The sequence below is a fragment of the Piliocolobus tephrosceles genome, chromosome 1 (assembly GCF_002776525.5).
Source record: "Piliocolobus tephrosceles isolate RC106 chromosome 1, ASM277652v3, whole genome shotgun sequence".
NCBI classification, from domain to species: Eukaryota; Metazoa; Chordata; class Mammalia; order Primates; family Cercopithecidae; genus Piliocolobus; species Piliocolobus tephrosceles.
Window position 1 is genome coordinate 218,107,825 of NC_045434.1, and position 20,100 is coordinate 218,127,924.

General features: G+C 48.2%; 1 protein-coding gene across 10 annotated transcripts in view; it reads left to right on the forward strand.

The window, feature by feature from the left end:
* Positions 1-20,100, forward strand: part of CEP104 (centrosomal protein 104) — a 44,110-nt gene that overhangs the window by 18,172 nt on the left and 5,838 nt on the right. For 6 of the 10 annotated variants that reach the window (XM_026457467.1, XM_026457465.1, XM_026457468.1 and 3 more), the window contains 13 exons: positions 390-545; positions 2,893-3,120; positions 3,746-3,943; positions 5,321-5,488; positions 6,507-6,680; positions 8,989-9,165; positions 10,230-10,436; positions 10,838-10,948; positions 14,081-14,117; positions 14,388-14,454; positions 15,081-15,189; positions 16,998-17,136; positions 17,319-17,386. In XM_026457467.1, the coding sequence (XP_026313252.1) occupies positions 390-545; positions 2,893-3,120; positions 3,746-3,943; positions 5,321-5,488; positions 6,507-6,680; positions 8,989-9,165; positions 10,230-10,436; positions 10,838-10,948; positions 14,081-14,117; positions 14,388-14,454; positions 15,081-15,189; positions 16,998-17,136; positions 17,319-17,386 (1,839 nt within the window). Of the gene's footprint in view, positions 1-389; positions 546-2,892; positions 3,121-3,745; positions 3,944-5,320; positions 5,489-6,506; positions 6,681-8,988; positions 9,166-10,229; positions 10,437-10,837; positions 10,949-14,080; positions 14,118-14,387; positions 14,455-15,080; positions 15,190-16,997; positions 17,137-17,318; positions 17,387-19,910; positions 20,095-20,100 lie in introns of those variants that run through there. The other 4 variants (XM_026457469.1, XM_023215188.3, XM_023215191.3 and 1 more) reach the window with 3 other exon arrangements.

Consider the following 20,100-nt stretch of genomic DNA (forward strand, 5'->3'; position numbering starts at 1 on the left):
TGAAGTGAGTGTGAGTTCAGAGATCTCAGCAAAATTAAGTTATGGAGACAGATAAGCACTTTAAAAATGTAAATGGAAGCAGAAGCTTTACCTCTTCAGACTCATGTTCAGGTGCCAGGGTCAGCCACCTCGTTACTAAGACCCCGAGTACAATGGGAAAATAGGAAAACCAGCTATTCCGAAAGTCATGACGAACCCATGGGCTCATTAGATGCCAGTACAGCAACAGCAGCCAGAACTTTGCTATGAGTGTGGCCCATTCCTTCCGTTTCCCTGTGCTCGTTCCCTCTCCTCACAAGATGGTTCAAGCATGACTCTTAAAAATTAGCTTTGCATTTGATGTGAGTTGATCCAAATTTGAAACAAAAAGCAAACATTTTGTGCTTCAGGTTGGTGAGCGCCTTGGGAGGTATGAGGTAGAGAAACGCTGTGCCGTGGAGAAGGAAGACTATGATCTCGCCAAGGAGAAGAAGCAGCAGATGGAGCAGTATCGCGCTGAGGTGTACGAGCAGCTGGAGCTGCACAGCCTCCTGGATGCCGAGCTGGTGGGTGCAGGAGCCCGGACGGGGTGGAGGAAAGCCTAGGAGAACAGAGATTCGACTGTGTGGTTCACATAGGTGGATAGATACCTTTGAAGTGTAGTGTAAAACACTCTGCAGTGCTCAGGGGACAGTTATCGTAGATGGCCTCAGCTCTGTGCCTACGTCAGGCAGGCTTTGCCTCAGCATGTTCTTTCAGGAGGCTCACAGTCGGAAAGGGAACGAGCCAGGGTCAGGAAAACCGAGGCCCTGCTGCTTTTCCGCTACATCCCTTCATCTCTCCAGCTGCTTCCTTATTTGGAAAAGGCAGTGATGACCCTGCCCCACTGACCCCTCGGTGTTGCGAGGATCAAGTGAGAGCGAAATACTAACAGCTTCAGTGTATTGAGAACATGTTTCCCATAAGGTGCTCTCCCTCTGATTTTAGAACTCATGCAGATGGGGCATTCAGCCAACATGACAGATTAGGAAACGAAGATCCTGAGATACAGAATAGTAGTTGAGAGTGCACACTCTCCAGGCCAGGCATGGTGGCTCACGCCTGTAATCCCATCATTTTGGGAGGCCAAGGCTGGAGGATTGTTTGAGCCCAGGAGGATTGACCAGCCTGGGCCACATAGACCCTGTCTCTACAAAAAATAAATAATAGCCAGGCCTGGTGGCACACACCTGTAGTCCTAGCTACTCAGAAGAGTGAGACAGGAGGATCACTTGGGCCCAGAAGTTCGAGGCTGCAGTGAGCTATGATCATGCCACTGCACTTCAGCCTTGGTGATGGAGCAAGACCCTGTCTCTAAAAAATGAGAGAGGGCCGGGCGCGGTGGCTCACGCCTGTAATCCCAGCACTTTGGGAGGCCGAGACGGGCGGATCACGAGGTCAGGAGATCGAGACCATCCTGGCTAACACGGTGAAACCCCGTCTCTATTTAAAAAAATACAAAAAACTAACCAGGCGAGGTGGCGGGCGCCTGTGGTCCCAGCTACTCCGGAGGCTGAGGCAGGAGAATGGCATGAACCCAGGAGGCGGAGCTTGCAGTGAGCTGAGATCCGGCCACTGCACTCCAGCAAGACTCCGTCTCAAAAAAAAAAAAAAAAAAAAAAGACAGCACGGCCCGGCATGGTGGCTCATGCCTGTAGTCCCAGCACTTTGGGAGGCCGAGACGGGCGGATCACGAGGTCAGGAGATCAAGACCATCCTGGCTAACACGGTGAAACCCCATCTCTACTAAAAATACACAAAAACTAGCCAGGCGTAGTGACGGGCGCCTATAGTCCCAGCTACTCGGGAGGCTGAGGCAGGAGAATGGTGGGAACCTGGGAGATGGGGCTTGCAGTGAGTCGAGATTGCACCACCGCACTCCAGCCTGGGCGACTGAGCAAGACTCCGTCTCAAAAAAAAAAAAAAAGCGCACTCTGGAGCTGGATTGCCTGGGTTCAAATCCGGGCACCACCATTCCAGCTCTGTGATCACAGACTAATTCTTATCAGCTTTATGCCTCAGTTTTCCATCAGCTTTCAAGTGGGAGTAAAAAGAATAAGCATTAATGAGCCTGCCTGTCCAAAACATTCAATACCGTGCCCAGTGTTCAGCAACTGTGTAGTCAGCTTTACTTGTTGGGTTACACAACATCACTTTCCTTTGCACACACACAGTGAATAGCAGTGCCAGATTTTGAATAGAAGTCCACTTGGGTCCAGCCCAGGTGCTTTCTCCACACCACCGTGCTCCTTCAGGGGCACATATGTGTGGACATCTCCATGCACAAATGTTCATTCCTTCACTAGCATGTTGGGTGTGTGTGTCACTTTTGTAGTCCACACGGAAATGTGGAGAGACACCTGAGATGAGTGCAGCTTGATTGTGTGGGACTTTCAAGGAGGTTTTACTCTGTGGAAGTTTCTCTTTGGTTTTGAAACTTTTCATTGTGCCAAGGAGCCTCTTCCAGCACAGCTTTCTAAAGTCTTATTCAGGCCGGGCGCGGTGGCTCAAGCCTGTAATCCCAGCACTTTGGGAGGCCAAGACGGGTGGATCACGAGGTCAGGAGATCGAGACCATCCTGGCTGACACGGTGAAACCCCGTCTCTACTAAAAAATACAAAAAACTAGCCGGGCGAGGTGGCGGCGCCTGTAGTCCCAGCTACTCGGGAGGCTGAGGCAGGAGAAGGGCGTAAACCTGGGAGGCGGAGCTTGCAGTGAGCTGAGATCCGGCTACTGCACTCCAGCCCGGGTGAGAGAGCAAGACTCTGTCTCAAAAAAAAAAAAAAAAAAAGTCTTACTCATCTGGAGGAATGAGATGGATATGTCTGTCGTGGCACTGGCATTTGAAATTAAATGTCCCTTTTTGTTCCCTAGATGCGAAGACCTCTTGATTTGCCCCTCTGGCCCCTCGCTCGTTCTGACAGTCCTCGCCACCAAAAGCCAGTGCCCTCACTACCACAACTGGAAGAAAGAGGAACAGAAAACCAGTTTGCAGAACCTTTCCTTCAGGAAAAGCCTTCATCATATTCTCTAACTATTTCTCCTCAGCATTCTGCAGTAGACCAGTTACTCCCTGCCACAGATCCTCATCCAAAGACCAATGTAGGTAATTCTGTTTCAGATTGGCGTTCACTTTACTTGGATATTTGTAGAGGACCTGTGTTATGCCAGGTGCTGTTCCCATGCATGGAGTGCATGAGTGCACCCCAGCCAGACCCACCTCTGTTCCATTCTAGGAGCCATAGTACTGAGTGAGAACATAGCCACATAAGCAGTAGACACCTAGTGACACCTTGTGACCATGCTTATTAAATCAGGCTTGATGCTTATTTCTAAGCAATAAACTAAGAACACCTTGTGAGCATGTTTATTAAAATCAGGCTTGATGCTTATTTCTAAGCAATAAACTAAGAACATATCAGAGATCTTGTCAGAAAAAAAGATGTAATAGCCTTTACTTTAGTAATCTCCATTGAGGCGGAATCTACCTTGCTTTTTTTATTAGGTCTATAATGAGTTTAGAAAGGAACAGAAAGCCTCATCTAATCTTTTCAATTATATCCTCTTTGTTGTATAAATTATTCTAATCTGATGATACTGATATTTAGCAAAATAACATCTTGCAGATCAGGTAAGTAAGCGCAGTGAGCCTGCCCGTGAGAGGTGCATTGGAGAATGCGACCCATGGAGCTCCCCAGCACTTTCCTCTCTCCTTCGCTCACTGCAGGCAGAGTCCCTGCCCTATGATGAGCGGCCTCTTCCAGCTATTCGTAAGCATCACGGGGAGGCAGTGGTGGAGCCGGAAATGAGTGATGCAGACATCAGTGATGCTCGGAGGGGAGGCTTGTCAGGGGAGCCAGAGCCCTTAACCGAGAAGGCCTTGAGAGAAGCCAGCTCTGCCATCGATGTGTTGGGAGAAACCTTGGTAAAAAAAAAAAAAAAAAAAAACAGTTGGGGGCAGAGGGGAGGGAAGGCTATATGGTATGCACACCTCTGTGTACTTACACATCAAGGAGGGAAAATGCCCAGGGCTTTGCATTTGTAATATTGTTGACTTCCCTTTGTTCTCGCTGGATTGGAAAGTCTTTTATTAACTTTTTTTTTTTTTTTTTAGGAAACAGTGTCGCTCTGTCACCCAGGGTGGAGTACAGTGGCATGATCATAACTCACTGTAGCCTTGAACTCCTGGCCTTGGCCTCCCAAAGTGCTGGGATTACACAGGAGCCACCGTGCCTGGCCCTTCTGTAAATTGTGAATTATGTAAAACAGCAAAAACATGAGCTAAGATGTATCAGTGAGAACTCATTTCACCCTGGGTGTCCTTCTGGCATTCATGGACTTTGTATTATATTAAACACCTGCTCTCTTCCGAACACCAGCTAATTCCAGCACAAAATGATAGCATGGAAGTATCTCCTCATAGAAATGAGTAGTGTTGGCCGGGCTCAGTGGCTCACGCCTATAATCCTGGCACTTTGGGAGGCTGTGGCGGGTGGATCACGAGGTCAGGAGTTCAAGACCAGTTTGGCCAAGATGGTGAAACCCCATCTCTACTAAAAATACAAAAATTGGCCAGGCACAGTGGCAGGTGCCTATAATCCCAGCTACTCAGGAGGCTGAGGCAGGAGAATTGCTTGAACCCGTTGGGGGACGGAGGTTGCAGTGAGCCGAGATCGCACCACTGCACTCCAGCCTGGGCGACAGAGTGAGACTCTGTCTCAAAAAAAAAAAAGAAATGAGTAGGATTTTCACCTCATTCTCAGCTTTAAAATATTTCCCTTGGAGGCTGGGCGCACTGGCTCACGCCTATAATCCCAGCACTTTGGAAGGCCGAGGCGGGCGGATCACGAGGTCAGGAGATTGAGACCATCCTGGCTAACACGGTGAAACCCCATCTCTACTAAAATACAAAAATTAGCTGGGTGTGGTGGCGGGCCCCTGTAGTCCCAGCTACTTGGGAGGCTGAGGCAAGAGAATGGTATGAACCCGGGAGGTGGAGCTTGCAGTGAGCTGAGACAGTGCCACTGCACTCCACCCTGGGCCACAGAGCAAGACTCCGTCTCAAAAAAAAAAAAAAAAGATATTTCCCTTGGAGCACTTAATATTTCCTTATCAGAAAAAATTATTTCTCTAAATATGCATATTTATTTGTAAAAGTTCTGTTACTAGAAATGAATCAGTTTATAAAAGTTCTGTTACTAGAAATGAATCATCTTAGTTTAAAAAAAAAAAAGCCTTCAAGTTGTGTAGTATTGGAGGGTGGTTGTGTGATGTCATGCAAATGCTGCCTGTTTTGTGGTAGGTTGCTGGGGCCTATTCTAAGACGTGGTCCTACCGAGAGGATGCACTGCTTGCCTTGTATAAGAAGTTGATGGAAATGCCTGTTGGAACCCCAAAAGAAGATTTAAAGAACACACTGAGAGCATCCATCTTTCTCATTAGAAGAGCCATAAAGGACATTGTGACCTCTGTGAGTGCCCTCAGCTGGTGCTGGCTCCAGCATCCATGGACGAGATCATGTGCCGTACCACAGAAGGCCAGAGCAGCTTGAGAGAGGACCAGTTGGTCATTGACATGGTCACCAACTGTAACTCGATAGAATCACTAGGAAATGAGGCTCTCTAGCAAGAGCTATATTGTGCAACTGATCTTACATGAAGGGTCTGGGAAATCTGCCTTTGTTTGGGTCATTGTCTCTGGTCTCGAGCAACAGTTCTGCAAAGCCAGGTGTTTGTGGAGGCCTGGTTCAGTGCCAGCACATCTTCAGTTTGTGTTCTCACTTTGCATGAAACCCGATGAGGTTGAGAGTTACTGTTTTTCTAATGCTGAGTGGGCCTTAAGAATGGACATTACAGGCCAGGCATGGTGGCTCAAGCCTGTAATCCTAGCACTTTGGGAGGCCGAGACGGGCGGATCACGAGGTCAGGAGATCGAGACCATCCTAGCTAACACGGTGAAACCCCGTCTCTACTAAAAATACAAAAAACTAGCCGGGCGAGGTGGCGGGCGCCTGTAGTCCCAGCTACTTGGGAGGCTGAGGCAGGAGAATGGCGTAAACCCGGGAGGCGGAGCTTGCAGTGAGCTGAGATCCGGCCACCGCACTCCAGCCCGGGCGACAGAGCAAGACTCCTCCGTCTCCAAAAAAAAAAAAAAAAAATGGACATTGCACAGTTGGGCTTACCCATTGAAGCAGGGCTGTTAGTTACTTGTTGTGAAGGGAAGATTTGGGCTAACCCATTGAAGCAGGGCTGTTAGATACTCGGTGTGAAGGGAAGATGGGGAGTGATTTATGACAGTGAAATAAGAGCATCCTCTATATGCAAGGTACTGTGTTTAGAGAGCAGTTTTCAGTTTGCCATTTTCAGCCTTTCAGACTAGACATCATTTTCAATATAAAGTTCATATGTATTACTGATAGTAAATTCCATGTTTCCTCTTGGTAGAATTCCACTGTAGTAACTCATCTGTGTTTATCCCTTTTCTCTTAGGTCTTTCAGGCTTCTTTGAAATTGTTGAAAATGATCATTACACAATATATTCCTAAACATAAACTGAGTAAACTTGAAACAGCTCACTGTGTGGAGAGGACCATTCCCATTTTGCTCACCAGAACTGGAGATTCTTCTGCCCGTCTCCGTGTGACAGCTGCAAATTTTATTCAGGTCTGAACTTCACCACGACTTTTGAAACCATAGATGATAAACATATTCGTGTAGCTCTCTGGCTTTCTTAACACCTTACAAGATTCTGTCTCTACTCAGTTAACATTATTCTCAGGGATTCGCCATCACGCTTTCCTTATGCTCTAAAAGGTCAGTTTTGTCTTAAACATAAACTTCGGTTAAAATCTACAATTGGGTTTTTCCAATGTTTCTTTTATCCAATATATGCCATTAATTTTTTAAATAAATAAAAATGGAAAATGATATCAAAATAGAAAATTTGAGGGTAAAGAAATAAAAGATACAACTGTCTTAATTGAAATATTTTCATTCTTTCACCAAACATGCCTCCTCTAGCCTAGATATTATGGGAAATATTGAGATAGAGATAAATGTATGAGTTTGGGGGCACACAGTTATATACCATAATGTGAAAATATGTTTTGCTGTCTTTAAACTAGCTAATGAATTCATCTAGTCTAGGAGTTCTTAAGACTCTCCCTTTGGGGCTTAAGAAAGCTTATGAATTAAGTTTTACACAAAATTTTATGATGTGCAGATCCTTCTTAAAAAAGGAATCCAGGCCAGGCTGGGCGAGGTGGCTCATGCCTGTAGTCCCAGCACTTTGGGAAGCTGAGGCAGGTGGATCACAAGGTCAGGAGATCGAGACTATCCTAGCCAACCTGGTGAAATCCCTTCTCTACTAAAAATACAAAAATTAGCCGGGTGTGGTGGCGCATGCCTGTTGTCCCAGCTACTTGGGAGGCTGAGGCAGGAGAATTGCTCGAACCTGGAAGGCGGAGTTTGCAGTGAGCCAAGATCGCACCACTACACTCCAGCCGGGGCGACAGAGCAAGACTTCGTCTCAAAAAAAAAAAAAAAAAAAGAATCCAGGCCAGGCGGGGTGGTTCACACCCATAATCCCAGCACTTTGGGAGACCAAGGTGGACAGATCAATTGGGCCCAGGAGTTTGAGACCAGCCTGGCCAACATAGTGAGACTCTGTCTTTGCAAAAAACACAAAAATTAGCCAGGTATGGTGATGCAGCCCTGTCGTCCCAGCTACTCGGAGGGCCGAGGTGAGAGGCTTGAGCCCCGGTGGTTGAGGCTGCAGTGAGCTGTGATCTCGCCACTGCACTGTAGCCTTGGTGACAGCAAGACTGTGTCTCAAAAGAATCCAAAGAGGTCATTTCTCTAAAATATGAGTAACCACAGATCTGGTTTCATTTAATAAACCTAAATTTTCAGAGTAGATAAGGAAGACAAATGCTAATAAAAAGTAAGAATAAATGCTGTCATGCTGATGTGCTACGATACACTCTGGTTAAGACAGCTAGAATTTGGGGGTGGGGAGGCTCATCTTTCAAAAGATATGTTGCAGACGAGCACATGTTATTGCTTCATTTAATTGTTTTTAAGCCGCATTAATTTCTGAGCAGTTTGGTGGTGCTAAAATGTTCTATTTCAGATAACCTTAAGGCAATCTGTCGAGGGTTACAATTGTTGTGCACCAGTGTGCCGGTTAGCAGACTGGATACACTCACAGCATCTGTTTGTCATTAAGGAGTTTACTGTCCAAACTGCCCTGGAGAATGCTCTTCTTCTCTTCGCTTTTAGATTTATACAGAGTCACTCACAGGCCCAAATACAGAGTGAATTGGGCCAGCAAGATGAGAGATTATTTTAGATGATGGGACCTACAGACCTATTGGAAACAGGTTTATTTCTGATTGCAACTTAATGCTTCAACATCTTATTTTTTTCTTTGTATCTGGTTAATCAAGTGATAAATATCTTAATTACAGAAAGACTTGTTTGTTTAGAGACATTAAAATAAGTAATGGTACTTACATTTTTTTCCGTCTTAATCCACTAGTAACCATATCACTGCAGAATCATACACTCTTGGCTGACATTTAATAAACACTAAAATAACAATGATTCTAGCAACAACTATAATTTCTTTTAGAATTTTAGAAATGAGAAAACCTCTTCCTTGAAGCTGAAGAGTACTGAGAACAGAAACCTTCAAGTTTTCAGTTACGCTTCTGAAGAGCTTTCGTTACACATAAAATTGTTTTATTCTTCATGGTTTTATTTCCTGTGACTCAGGTTTTCATTTCTAATCGTTGTTATGTTTTAAATAGAAATACAAGCTTACAGATCGGTGCTCTTGTTGCTCTTTGTCATATCATTCTGTATTTCCCTATTTTTTCCTTCAGTGTTTAGTTTAAGATCATGCTGCATTGTACTAAACTGCCTCCAGCATTTTGCAGTAAAAATTAACAAATTATGTTGTCTTTCATAGGAAATGGCCTTGTTTAAAGAAGTTAAGTCTCTCCAAATTATTCCATCCTACCTGGTGCAGCCATTGAAAGCAAACTCTTCAGTTCACCTGGCAATGAGTCAGATGGGCCTCCTTGCCCGGCTGCTGAAAGACCTGGGCACTGGGAGCTCAGGCTTCACCATTGACAACGTGATGAAGGTAAGCGGACCTCGCGTGTGACACACCACCTGGCCTGGCACTCACCACAGTGCCTGGAGCATGGCAAGGGTCTCATCAACGTTTGTTGAAGGAATGGGTGAGACTGATTTCAGAAAAATAGCCAGTGTTTCATCCAACAAATGGGGGCCCCCACATGCGTCCTGCTGTCTAATCCTACTCGGTGGTACATGGTGTGTACAGATCCTTATTCGTGGAGAGAAACAAATCATAAAAAACATTTCTTTGTCTTTAAGAGACAATAACAGCAGTGTGATGGAGAATATCAGGCGCAGGTTGAAGCCCCTGATCTGAAATGCTTAAGACCATAAGTGTTAAGGATTTCAGATTGTTTTCAGATTCTGGAATACTTCCATTATATTTACTGGTTTGGATCGCAAATCCAAAAACCTGAAATCTGCACATCGGCTACACAGAAGTGCACACCTCCAAGGGGGATGAGAGACCATGGGCCCTGGAGACGCACGGTGGGGTGGAATTACACTATAGCCACAGTGTTCTGTTTCTTACAAAGATCCAAAACACGCGTGATGAAAGTATAGCACGGCTTACATCGAGACGGTAGATCCGTGAGGTTTTAGGTTTGAAGTACCGCATAATACTTAATATGGATGTTTTCTCTTTTCTTTATTTTTCAAATGTTTATAATGTACCTTTTTTGTATGCTAAAAGAAATTAATTTTTTTTTATTTTTATTTTTATTTTTTTTGAGATGGAGTCTCGCTCTGTCGCCCAGGCTGGAGTGCAGTGGCCGGATCTCAGCTCACTGCAAGCTCCGCCTCCTGGGTTTACGCCATTCTCCTGCCTCAGCCTCCCAGGTAGCTGGGACTACAGGTGCCCGCCACCTCGCCCGGCTAGTTTTTTTTTGTATTTTTTAGTAGAGACGGGGTTTCACCAGGTTAGCCAGGATGGTCTCGATCTCCTGACCTCGTGATCCGCCCGTCTCGGCCTCCCAAAGTGCTGGGATTACAGGCTTGAGCCACCTCCCCCGGCCAGAAATTAATTTTATTTTAAGAATCATTAACAAGAGCCCCTCCCAACTTTAGTTTTCAGTGAGTTCCCTGGAGCATAGAGTGTATGAGGTCCGCGAGACGGCAGTTAGAATTATTCTGGACATGTACAGACAGCACCAGGCTTCCATTCTGGAGTACCTTCCTGCAGACGACAACAACACACGCAAGAACATTCTCTACAAAACACTTTTTGAGGGATTTGCTAAAATAGATGGCAGAGCTACAGATGCGGAGATGAGGGTGAGTTAACTGTGGTGAAGTTATGACCTCATCCTATATTGAAGAAGTTACTTGGTACATAAATAAGTAAATATGTAAATTGAAGTAGCCATGTGTATGGGAAGCCCAGGCGTACAGGCTAAGAACAGGTTCCTGCATTCAGATCCTGGCTCCTCCACTTTCTGCCATTGAGAACCTCAGGTTCCCAGGCTGCAAACGGAATAATGATAGCCGTGAGAACATGGCGGGTTTATCTATCAATAAACACCGATGAAATCCATGGAAAAGATTTGCTTCTAACTTGTTATTAGTCTTAGTGAATATTATAATTTATAAGAAATATAGTTGATATGCCCTAGTTTGTCTCCCAGTTTCTAAGATTACCCTAACAAGCTATTCTAATGGAAAAATAATTTTCTTAGCAGGCACGGAGAAAAGCGGCTACAGAAGAAGCAGAAAAACAAAAGAAAGAAGAAATAAAAGCTGTACAAGGGCAGCTGGCAGCACTGAAAGAAATTCAGGCTGAAGTTCAGGTTGGGAGTAAACACGTCTTTCACCTGTGTGCTTTTAGCTGCGATGTATTTTGCTGTAATAGATCCACATCATACTTGACTGATTTTTCATGGAATTATGCAAATGAGCATCTTGATTCCTTCTGTTTTTTTAGGTTAGTTTTGGGGTAGATGACAGAAGCCCTCCATGGAGAGGTGGAATTGGGTGGCAGATACTCCTCCTGCCCCTCCATCCTCTGTCAGAATTGATGTGAGCTGCTGCATAGGTTTAGGGAGGGACCAGGGGCTGTGGGCACAGAGCTGCTCTCCTCCACAGCTCTCCAGCCACCTTCAGAGACAAAGGAGAAAAATCAGCTTGACTATAAAGGTCTGCTTCAGCACATTAAAAAGGGAAGGTTTCAGGTAAACATTCTGTTTCCGTGAACCCTTACTCTTTAAGCCTATGGGGGTGTTATGTGTACTGGGAACAAATATTTGGTTGAATATAAATGTGTTCCTTTTCAACCTCCCTGCTTCTGGGATATGAATTAGCTTCATAACACTAATTTTATGATGAAGTTTCCTTCAGTTGATAGAAAATTTGCTTTAAAAGAAGAAATAAGAAGCAGCAGAACACAGGGAGTTTCTGTTCCACAGACCTGAGGTTTCAGCCATGCCAAGTGAATGAGTTCTGGCACCTGCTGGCACCTCAGGCCTGCAGCCCACTCGGCTGCACAGCTCACCCAGAGCTGCTCAGAGGGCAGAGCTCATGTCAAGTGTTCTTACCACAGATTTTTAAAAGAAGAAATGGGTACAAATGGGGAAAAAAGATCCAATGTGACTGAATATATGCTGAACTTCCTATGGCAAAAAGTCACAGTGACATTTCCACCAAATGTTGGAACGTCAGAGTCACAATCAGAAAAAGACACAAGAGGCAGAAGGAGGCAGGTAGACCTTAGGATGGGGGATGCTCTGGCTCAGGTCCACATCGTGGTGTGGACGACTTTTGTGTGCTCAGTGACCCTCAGTGGCTCAGCACACACTCATTGTGATGAGTACACAAACAAGGACACGGATGTCACAAACTGAAGGGCTTTCCTCCAGCCATGAGCTAGCACATACTAAGTCCATTGCCAGGCTCCTGCCTCCCACCTGCCTCACCACAGCCCAGGACCTGGTGGCAGTGGCCCCTGATGTAGCAGCCATCCAGGAGCTGTTGTTCCCAGCACTGTCTCTCCCGGGGTCGCCTGTGCTGACGGGCTGCACAGCGCTGTCTGTCCCGGGGTCGCCTGTGCTGACGGGCTGCACAGCGCTGTCTGTCCGGGGGTCGCCTGTGCTGACGGGCTGCACAGCCTCCACACAGCCTCCACACAGCTATCCTGAGAGCCTGCAGCTCCTGCTCATTGGCTCGGTGTTTATGGAGCGCCTCTCTGTGCCAGGCACCATCTGGCTGTGGAAATACAGCAGGCAGCAAAGCAAAGTCCCGCCCTCATGGAGCTGGGGCTCCAGGGAGGAGCAGACAAGGGAGAAAGACCCAGGCAGTGGGTCCCTGCTGCAAGGTGCTAGGGGCCATGGGGTGCTGGGGCCTCGAGGCCAGTACAGGCCTGCGCCTCCACACAGGGCCTGGTGAAGGCCTCTCCCAGGAGAATGACGGGATGGGATGGTTTTTTCTCTTTTTTTATTGGGGTGAAATACGCAGAGTGTAAATCTTAGCATTTTAAGTGCACACTGCCGTAGCATGGGGTGCTCTCACATTGTTGTGCAATCATCAGCACCATCCATCTCCAGAACTTTCAGAATTTACGTATTAAGTCCTTTTCTGGTTCTAAAATCAGACTCTTGGCCACAGTGACTCACTCCTGTAATCACAGCACTTTGGGAGGCTGAGACAGCAGGATCACTTGATTTCAGAAGTTCAAGACCAGCCTGGGCAACACAGTGAGACCTCATCTCTACTAAAACTTAAAAAAAAAAAAACTTAGCCAGACATGGTGGTGAGCACCTGTAATCCCAGCTAGTCAGGAGGCTGGGGCAGGAGGATGGCTTGTACCCAGGAGCCCAAGGCTGCAATAAGTTGTATTTGCACCACTTACAGCCTAGGCAACAGAGTGAGACCCTGTCTAAAAATAATGATAATAGGAATAAACCTGTGCTCTTTTGGGGGGCAGGGTGGGTGTCTGTGGAACTAGAATCGCACTGCTGCATGTGTTTTCCACAGTCAGTGGTTGAGTTTGAGAGAAATTACTAGCATGTAAAATTGAATTTTCTATAAGTGTAATAGACAGTATTCTTCTTTATAATGCATCATTTAAGTGTCACCTATAGAGCGACCAACTTGTTCCTGTTCCCCTCAAGCCTGAAAGTCTCAGGGAGTCCCCTCAGCACCCTCACACTGAGATGGTGTGTCCCCTGCGGTTTTCAGTGTTGACGGAGACTGCGGTGGTGCTGGGGAGTCTGAGGGGCAGGGAGAAGACGTGATGGGGTCTCTCAAGACTAGGAGGGCTGCTGGGACGAGCTTAGGAGTTACCTGACAGAAAAGGGCACCCAGGTGCGTCATGAGCCACTGGGAGGCCAGGTGGAAGGGATCTGTGGCCACAAGAGTTATCTCCACAGAGTGGCAGGGCTGAGGGCCCAAGGGGAGGGGCTTACGAGAGAAGGGGAGAGGGAGTATCCATGCCTCTTTTGAAGACAGGGCATATTGATTCCTCTTTCCAAGAGTTATTTTTTGATAGAAATTCTTTTTTTTTATTTTTTTATTCTGAGACAGGGTCTTACTCTGTCGCCCAGGCTGGAGTGCAGTGACATGATGTCAGCTCACTGCAGCCTCCACCTTCCAGGCTCAAGTGATCCTCCCTCCCCAGCCTCCTGAGTAGCTGGGACTACAGGGCACACCACCACACCCGGCTAAGTTTTGTATTTTTTGTAGAGACAGGGCTTTGGTTGCCATGTTGTCCAGGCTGGTCTTGAACTCCGGAGCTCAAGCAATCCACCACTCACCTTGGCCTCCCAGAGTGCTGGGATTACAGGCATGAGCCACCTTGCCCAGCCAGTAGAAATTCTAAAACAAAACCCAGAAATGTGCTTTCGTGATCAAAATGTATCCTCAGCAGGCTGTCATTCACACTCACACTGCAGCCCTTTGTCCCTGACCTTACTGTTTTTGTGTCTTAGGAAAAAGAAAGTGATGCTGTGAAGCCAAAGAATCAGGGTATGTAAAGAACTGGGGTGCACAAAGAATCGGGGTGTGTAAAGAATCGGGGTGTGTAAATGCATGTCGTGGAAGCTCCGTGTGGAAACGGCTTCTGTCCATAGCAAGTATCGCTGCACACCTGCTGCACCTCAGCCGTCTCCCAGCTGAATGGAAAACACGGCTACCTTTTCACTTGTGTCATGGTTTTATAGCTCACATCAAACTGCTTACTAAAATTTTGAAAATCATTTCTATAAAAAGTTATTTAAATTGTTTTAATCTCTTCAGACATTCAAGGAGGGAAAGCAGCCCCTGCCGAAGCTCTGGGAATCCCGGATGAGCACTATCTAGATAAGTGAGTCGCGCTGTCTTCCACCCACTGTACAATGGTCAGGGCGAGGAGCCACACAGAAACCCTGGAAAGGGAACACGTCCTCCCTAGTTGGCCCTTCGTAGTCATCGTAAAAGGTAGGAAATGTGCCTTCCCCACTAACCAGCATCCACTCCGAGTCAGTGAAGACAACTTTCCCTCTGTTGCCCCGATGGAAGCTGCCAGTCTGTTTGTCAAAACTGTTGTAACAGGCACAGAATATCACAGCAGCAAAATTCTTTTTACTCTACAGCAGCCAGGACAGATCTATAAGAATGTAGGGTCTTTGTCTTATCTTTTTATTGTAACTTAAAATATCCTTTCTGCTTGATGATGCTGAGTGAAAGTCTGGAAGGATCGTACGCCCGTTGATTTCAGGTACCTCCTTGGCGAGGGCTTTCTCATCGTGCTTTAACACATGGCACACCCAGCCTCCACTGCTGCCCGCAAGGGAGGCCCAGCCCAGGCCCCGCAGAGCAAACTGAGGCAGTGCGGAATGAGAGGGAAACTGCAAACAACACAGGGACTGCGGAATTTCGGGACGTGGGAGCAGAACGGCCATCAGTGGAACTAGATCCTTACCTTTATTTCCTGCTTTTCTTTCCTTTCAGTTTGTGTATTTTTTGTGGGGAAAGGAGTGAATCCTTCACAGAAGAAGGTCTTGATCTCCACTACTGGAAGCACTGTCTCATGCTGACAAGATGTGACCACTGCAAACAGGTCAGGCCAGGGGCACAGCTGCCCAGCAGCTTGCATGAGCATGAACACCTGACTGTTGAAAGACCGAGTCACAAAGCTGTCCCAAGGCTTAGTATTTTCAGAGAGGTTGTGAGAAAAGTAACTGAAACTTAACACACCCCTGAAAAAACGCATGCGAGTCATTCCATATGACAGCCCAGTGAACCGTAAACATGCTGTGCCGCCACCTCCCCTCAGGGCTCTTCCCGGAGTCAGCAGGGGCCTGATTTCTGACACCACAAATGGGTGCTCCTTGCTCTTTGAGCTTTGTAGAAACAGAACCATGTGGTGTCATGTTGGATTGCTTGCTTTGTCGTGTCCACAGCGCCTTCATCCATCTGCTGCTGTGCACGAGGGCTGTGTCCAGTTTGGGACCATGACGAGCGATGTTGCCACAGCGTTCTGGTGTCTTCCAGGATGCACGGGAATGCACTTTCTAGGGTTCACAATGTGTCGTGGGATTGCGGGGTGTGCTGATGCTCAGTGGGGCTGCCCAGGAGTGCTCCAAAGGGATTGTGCCCAGGTACTGCCACCAGCAGCATGGGCACTGCCTCCCTTCCCACAGTGCCCCTGCGGCCACGCTTCCTGCTGCCTTGGCAGGTGCCCAGTGTGCCTGTCCCTGGTGAAGATGAGGTGGAGCACCCGTCCTTTTGTCTGCGGGCATTGGCTGTCCTCCTGCAAAGCACCTTCTGGTTTCTCACCCATTCACCTCGGGTTGTCCATGTGTTTTTATTGGTTTGGAGCCATTCTTTATCCATGTGGATGTGAGTGCTTGGTCAGTCGCATGAATTGTGACCACCTGCTCCCACTGCACAGCATGCATCTTCACTGTCTTAAGTGTCTTGAGGAAGACTCATTTTTAATGTTAGCATTGCCTACCTTACCCATGTTTTTCATGGTTCATGCTATTTGTGTCCTGTGTAAGAAGTCTTCCCCGATCCCCTATATTAGGCCTTTCTTACATTACTATAAAGAAATACCTGGCTGGACACAGTGGCTCATGCCTATAATCCCAGCATTTTGGGAGACCGAGGCGGGCGGATCACCTGAGGTCAGGAGTTCAAGACCAGCCTGACCAACATGGAGAAACCCCATCTCTACTAAAAATACAAAATTAGCCGGGCGTGGTGGCGCATGCCTGTAATCCCAGCTACTCGGGAGGCTGAGGCAGGAGAATCGCTTGAACCCAGGAGGCAGAGGTTGAGGTGAGCCGAGATTGCACCATTGCACTCCAGCCTGGGCAACAAGAGTGAAACTCTGTCTCAAAAAAAAAACAAAAAATCCCTAAGACAGGGTAATTTATGAAGAAAAGAGGTTGGACTGGCTCACAGTGTGTCAAGTCCTGTGACACAAGTCATTCCTGCCAGAGACACCAACGTAGCAGGAGAATCTCTTACAACTCTTCTGTGGTCCTGTTTCTGTGCACATTCTTAGAAATAGCTGGGAGCCACGATTTGAACCCCAGGCCACACGTATAACCACTGAGCCACTCTGTGTCCTCATCCAAGTTTCACACTCAGGTCGACCGTAGCTTCCCCCATCCTTTACAGTGGCCCCTGCCCGATGCTAAGGCGACAGGAAAGGAAGGACATGGGGTCTTCAGCAAAGTATCACAAGTGACTCCAGGCAGTCTGCGGGCAAATGCCAAAGATAGAAGCCTGTGGCTCACTTCATGCACAGGTGACACAGATTTCCCTGGGCAGAGGGAGGCGCCCACAGGCTCTGCAGGCTGGCCAGAGGGCGCTTCAGCTTTCTCAGCAACATGCTTCGCTCTGTATTTCAAAATCCAGGTGGTGGAGATATCCAGCCTGACGGAGCACTTGCTGACAGAATGTGACAAAAAAGACGGGTTTGGAAAGTGTTACCGTTGCAGCGAGGCTGTTTTCAAGGAAGAGCTGCCCAGACACATAAAAAACAAGGAGTGCAACCGTGAGTACCTCTTCCCAGGCTCCCGTGCCCTCGGGTCACCAGGTGTCCTCCTGGAGGAGGTGCCACTGCTCTTGGGCCTCTGCAAGGGCTTGGTGAACTAAAGAGCACCTGTGGGCAGGCCAGCAGCATGTCTTGTCACCTGTCATTCAGGGAGTGACTGAGTCTTTTTGAAATCATTTCAGCTGCCAAACCAGAGAAGCTGGCAAACCGGTGTCCTCTGTGCCATGAGAACTTCAGCCCTGGAGAAGAGGTGAGGGGCCTAGCGGGGGAAGGGGCCAGTGAAGTAGGTGACACACCTGTGGATGACGGTGGTGGTGGCAGTGGTGGTGACGGTGATGGTGGTGGTGTTAGTGCTGGACCACAGCCACAGAGTACAGCACACGAGTGTTCAGGGAGTAGACAGCGTCTACTGAGCCCTGTCTGAATAGTTCTTCCGTTTAGCTACGTGTTCACATGATTTCCTTCCCTATGTTTACAAATGGTTTGTCAAGGAGCCTCAACTCACTGAGGCCCAGCCTGTGTCACCGGGATACAAGCATGAGATGGTTTTATTTTGTTCTGGTCATTGCCTTTATCCAGATACTGAGGCCCTCAGTGACACCTTGGCCAGATTCTGTAGCACTGCAGTCCCTTTTGCCTAGTAAAACCTAGGCCTGTTTGGGTAAACGATTCTCCTTCCTACCTGATTCCAAGCTCTCCTCCCGGCCCCAGTGCGCTGCACTGTGACTCCGCAGGCTTAGTGGGGACGGCTGGCTCGCACATGCCCACCCTCCGCTTCCCCATGTGCCCGGCTCCTCTGGCATTGGAGGCGACGAGGAGGGACGTGGGTGTGCAAGGCTCCGTGGCAGTTATTCTGGCCCTGTCCGACACGATGGGCTGGCGGTGCCCTCTTTATGCCAGGCAGCAAATGCTGAGTCCTGGGGCCCTGCTCAGGACCCAGTTTTGGAATCTGGCTCAGCCACTTCCACTCCAACCTCCTTAGCTCCTGCCACCTGCTGCGTATCACTGTGTCCTGCTGCTGCCTCCCCTTGTCCCAGCTTTTCAGCAAGATGGCTCCAACCCAGCCACTGTAGCTTTCTCTTAACCACGGGAAACTCACACACCAAACAGAGAAGACAGCCCCCAGCCAGTCTCAGCCACAGTGTCTACCCAGTTATCTGGCTCTGTCTGTCTGTCTGTCGGTCTCTGTCTCTCAAAATTTGAAACGCATCACAAAGTACACAGAAAAGTGACAGAAACCCTCCGGACTCTCCCTTGTACCGGTCACTGAGCTTGAGCAACTAGCAGCTCAGCCAGTCTTGCTTCTCCCGTGCCCCCACGTGCTTCCCTCTCGTGTAACGTTGAAGCCAACCCAGACAGCGTGTTGTTCTATCTGTAAATGTTCCCATACGGAGCTTTCGGAATCGGGACTGTTTTACGTAGCCGCGGCCTCAGCCTTCCAGACATCGGTCACGTTGCCGCATCTCGTCAGCTCAGAAGCGTTTGACTGCCGGGATCCATAGAAGGCCCATACACGGTGCCTGGTTGGTCTGTTTTGAACAAGTTCATTCTCTTCAGTTGTTTTTCTTACGATTCACTTGGCAAAGGAAGGAGACTGTTTGCCCCATAGGGCTTACCATCGTCTGGATCTGCTGACTACGTCCCCTTGGGGGTGCTTAACGTGTTTCTCTGTCCCTGTACTTCCTGTAAACAGGAGGTTGGATCTCTGGCCTCATCAGGTGTGCACAGGCTCGGTGTGGGTGTGGCCGCTTCACAGGCAATGCTGGGGTGTCCCCCAGGAGACGCGTGATGTGTCTGACGGCGGCAGCTGCTGATGCTCAGGGCCTAACCCACTGGCTCCGGAGGGGCCTCATTCTGTCATCCCTCCTTCGTTCATCTGCTGGGATATTCCTCTAAGCAGAAGCTCATCCACTCTGTGGTTGCCCTGGGTTAGACTTTCTACTGGAAAGGTAGAATGAAGGTTTAATTCTTTTCCTTGGTTTACTGGTTTTCAGAAGAGTTAGCTGGGTCACTAGCATCTTCCATGGCAGCTAATTTGTTTTGTTTTGTCTGTAGTGTCATTATGAACCATGGATTTAAATTATTTGATGTGTTCCAGTCACTGCATTTACCATGCTTAGTGATGCGTGAATTATCCCAGCTCTGGCCTATGGCAGACTCTTCAGCTGGGCCCCTGAGGCCTGGATGAGACCCACGCAGCCTCAGAGAGTTCCCTCCTGTTTGCTGCATTCCTGCCCTGGACCTGGAATCAGCCATCTGGTCACAGAGGCCTGGTTCCCATTAGTGGGACTGGATGTCTCAGGACAGCGCTGTAGGGCTCATGCCCATCGCTGCTGGGTGGGTCACTGTGGCCGACTGTCAGTGGACACAGCCGGGAGAAATCAAGGGAAGTAAGCTCTGTCACTCATGCACACACACTTCCCCTTCCCGTTCTGAGCTGCAGGCTTTATTTAACCTTGTCTCTCCCAACATCTGTGTCTCCTTTCTTACATCCATGGGCCCTGGCTCCTAACAGCCCCGGAGACAGAATTCAGGAATTGCAGGCGACCAATTCACCTTGGCCCCCACTGCACGTGGGGCAGCCCCGGCACAGTGGCACCTGCACCCCCGGCAGGAGATGCTGCTGGAAATCAGATCTGTTCCCAGTTCTTGTCTTGACCACATCTTCCACTGGTAACGGGGGGCCCAGTGGCCCTCTGTTGGAGGGACTTGGGCGAGCCCTGGCTGGCAGTGCCACCAACTGTAAATACATTCATTTTATATTCCATTTCTAGGGGACTTTAAAGAATTAAGTTCTGTAATTACTGAAGACATGTTTCCAAGTCGATAGAATCAGGCATCTTGGAAGAACCCCAGACAGAGGCCGCCGTCCTGCCCCGCTTCCATCCGCCTTCCTCCACCCCAGGCAGAGGCCGCCGTCCTGCCCCGCTTCCATCCGCCTTCCTCCACCCCGGACAGAGGCCG